The sequence below is a fragment of the Mastomys coucha genome, unplaced genomic scaffold, assembly GCF_008632895.1.
Source record: "Mastomys coucha isolate ucsf_1 unplaced genomic scaffold, UCSF_Mcou_1 pScaffold2, whole genome shotgun sequence".
Lineage (NCBI taxonomy): Eukaryota > Metazoa > Chordata > Mammalia > Rodentia > Muridae > Mastomys > Mastomys coucha.
The window spans coordinates 16984131-16987896 of record NW_022196902.1 but is presented as its reverse complement, the minus strand read 5'-3'; the positions used below and the strand labels follow the sequence as shown (position 1 = coordinate 16987896).

The 3766-nt window shown below is 40.0% G+C and overlaps 1 protein-coding gene across 1 annotated transcript in view; it reads left to right on the top strand.

Moving 5' to 3' along the window:
• The window catches only part of Enpp1 (ectonucleotide pyrophosphatase/phosphodiesterase 1), a 145780-nt gene that overhangs the window by 123707 nt on the left and 18307 nt on the right, over window positions 1-3766 (top strand). Inside the window, 2 exon segments of the mRNA XM_031380749.1 lie at window positions 1103-1282; window positions 2446-2526. Of these exon segments, the coding sequence (XP_031236609.1) occupies window positions 1103-1282; window positions 2446-2526 (261 nt within the window).

Genomic DNA, 3766 nt, shown 5'->3' with positions numbered 1-3766 from the left:
CTACCTCTGCCTCCTGGGTGCTGGGATTAAAAGCTTGTGTCACCACACCCGGCTACCCTCCTATTTTTAATATTATGTGACTCTGATAGTCCTAGGAAATCAGATTGGCAATAGGTCACAATTACTCTTCCTGAAAAGAAGGCATGGCTTCACTTGGGTTGAGCACATGGGTTGTCTCCAACTGACCAAATTTAAAGGAACCCATGAGAGCTCTGTCCAGTTGCTGCCCCTCATTCAGCTGAGAACCCCAGCACTGGAGGACCAGCAGGCATTTGCATCTTTCTGCCCCTAACAGAGGAGTGGGGTCTTGAAAGGCTCATGTACAGATATCCCAGAATCAGCTTCACATCATCCCTCACTCCAGCCCCGTGGGTAAATGGATGGAGAATGGTGAAGAAGCCACATGGGTGACTGGTGAGCCATAAAAATACCCTTAAGGGATTGCAAAGGGACTGAAGAGAACTCCATTGAAGGAAGGAGTTAGGCTTAATAAATAAACTTAGTGTTGATACTCTCTGAGAGTACTACATAAAAAGATAGAGATATATGTATATAATTTCTATAAAATACTCATTTTTATAGACATTCACAGTTGTGCAAAATTTCTTGAGCATTTTAAAACATGTTTGAAGATGACCTTCAGTCATTTTCTTCCCCCTGTAGTATGTAGCATTCACCATGTTTGGTATGCACAGGCATTTATTGTAGCTTACTGCTGTAATTTGTGAAGGTCATTCTGTTTGATTCTGGTTTTCTTACCTAAGCAAAGCTATGTGAAGTCCCTTTCACTGTGACCCCCGAGAGAGCTTTCCCTTGCTGTGTACCCCCCTTCTCTCTTTCTCTCTCTCAGAAACTTTTGGCTGTATTTTAAGATATGGAAGATGGAGAAAACATATTGGAAATAGACTGTTTATCTCATACAACATTTAAAACTGTATAAATAAAACATAACCACCGCAGCAGAAGACACTTGCACATATAGGGATTGATAGTCTTCCCACTGCAGAATGTGTTTGTGCTTTAGACAGAAAATATCCATAGACAGAAGGGAAATGGAAGAGAGTCAAGCCTCTATGAGGGGGCAATGATGATTGCCTCTAAGTCTCTGCTCCACACCTGATACCTGCTGACTCTCCACCATTTGTTCCTCAGGACCAGTTCTCCAGAGATGAATTTTCCAACTGTTTGTACCAGGACCTTCGGATCCCCCTTAGCCCAGTGCATAAATGTTCCTATTATAAAAGCAATTCTAAACTAAGTTATGGGTTCCTCATGCCACCGAGTAAGTACCTCCTCACCTCGGCCTCATAGCAGCTTTTCCTTTCCCGAGCTTTTCTCTCTGCTTGCTTAGAGAAAGCTTGGGTCTGTTCTCATGGGTCTGTCAGTGTGGCTTACTCCTAGAGAACTCTCCTAGCATGTAGGAGTCCCTGGGCCAAGTGTCAGCACCAAATTAATAATAGCAATAATGAAAGTAATAAAATATATTAGTGAGAAATATCTTCCATGTATTCTGTGGCACTGTGTGGAGCCTTTTTTTTATTAATTAGTGAAAGTGATACATTAGGAACATAATTGGGAAAACATTGCATTTGTCTGAGCCTTGAATGTCCCATTCACTGTATGCCGTGTGTTTGGGGAGTTACTGACCTTGTGAAAGATTCAGGCAGAAGCCTGTCTTTTCCCTACATTTCCCGGAAAACTTGGAAGTGAAAGGCTGTATCTACCTCTTAGGAAGGAGATAACCTACCTCCCACATCTCCTCCCAGCCGCACCCTCACAAAACTCTCCCCCCATTACCCCCACCCTTCTCCTCAGAGAAGGGGAAGCCCTGGGACATCAGTTCACAATACGACTAGCACATCCTCTTCCACTGAGGCCCAACCAGGCCCTTAACAATACTTTTTCAGGCCAGCCTTAAAAGGCAAAAATCAAGATTCCAGGTGTCCAAGCCCTGAGTAAGTTCCTGCAGACTACACTTGGCCATTGGACTACAATAGAGCAAGTCCTAGCTCAGTTTACACAAAGAAGCCTTGTGTGGCATGCTGGGGCAGACTCGTGGGTTGTTTCTCTGGGTGGTAGGTATTGTGCTGAAACCAGAACTTCTGAACTTTCTTCCTTTGGCTGTAAAAAAAAAAAGTTTGAGAAATTTATAAACACAATACTCTTTCAGCTGAAATAAAAGAGGTAAGGTAAAAGTTTGAAAAGGTATGGTTCAAGGTTATTAACATTTGTGTTTCTTTGCTTAGTGATCAGCACAAAGAAATGAGTTGACATTTTTATTTTTCTAAGGAACTCGGGCAAATGTATTGTGTTTCCTGTCTGCTAGAACCTGGACAGGTTTTACAGGCTTCGTCTGACTCTCCGCTAACTGCTATTCTCCACCCCAAGAACTGCAAAACATTCTTCATGCTGTATGAAAGAGTCCTTTTCTGTTTTTCTTCACAGGACTAAATAGAGTTTCAAGTCAAATATATTCTGAAGCGTTGCTTACTTCTAATATAGTGCCAATGTATCAGAGTTTTCAAGGTAAAAACCTTTAACGATGGTTTCAGTATGTGTAGATTTAGTCATTATGTACTATAATTTATAGTTTTGACTAAATGTGTACTTAATCAAATGCATTCATGTAGAATAAATTTATTTATAGAATAAATTCTATAAATACTAAGAGATATATTCTAGTATATGTTTGCTTTGTATTTATATGTTGTAAGCATTTTTGGCAAAAAATGTATATGATATGTTCTCTATAGTTATATAGCGAATCCATAAACTAATACATCAGCTTTCAGTATGGTTCCTTATTTAAATGAGTTTGGGTAATTATTTTCATTTTAAAAATGAATAGATTTCATAGTATTCTTAGTTATTTCAGTATATTTGATTTCTAGAAGAGTAAATAGGCATTCCTGTGTAAACTTATGATATAGAATATAAAATATACTACAGATAAGGACATTTTATTTGAATTTTTGTCTATAACACATGTATATATTTCAGAGGACAAGTTCAGTTATGAGGAGTGAGTCTGATTCATGGTTTGTGCTTCTTTGGTGCTCATTGTTGAGACGCCATCATTACTGCAGCTTAAGGTGCATATTTCTGAGCACAGAGATAGAGCTGAATCCATGTTTGCCCTTTAGTCTTTCTGAAAGACAAAGATGAATCAAACATTCTGGGCTTGGCAGCAAGACTGAAGCCAATCTTGACCTAGTCTTCAGTTATTACAAAGACGAGCATTGCTTTGCGCCACTTGACAGTTCACACTGGCAGGGCATGCCGTTCTTTTGAAATTGAAGCATCTTCTCATTTTTCAGTTATATGGCAGTACCTTCATGACACCCTACTGCAAAAGTACGCCCGAGAAAGGAATGGCATCAATGTTGTCAGTGGTCCCGTGTTTGACTTTGATTATGATGGACGTTATGATTCCTTAGAGCTCCTGAAACAGTAAGAACATATTTCATACTCTTAAAAGTAGCTACAGAGGGGGATTCCCATCTAGTCAGCGGATCCTTTCTACACAGCGCAACTTATGTGTACATAGGAGACACATGAGATACCCAGAGAGAGGCATTTTGAAATCTCTACCATAGACATAATACACAATTTCAAACAAATTTTTTTTTCAACGAGAGAAGTCACATCTCCCCATTTGTGAGTCCTGTGCACATGCTGAGCCCAATTTCAGATCTCTTTGTGGCTCAGTGTTGGGATGCTCATTCAAAAGATGGTCAGTTAGAGCAGGCAGGAGAACAGTGCTGGT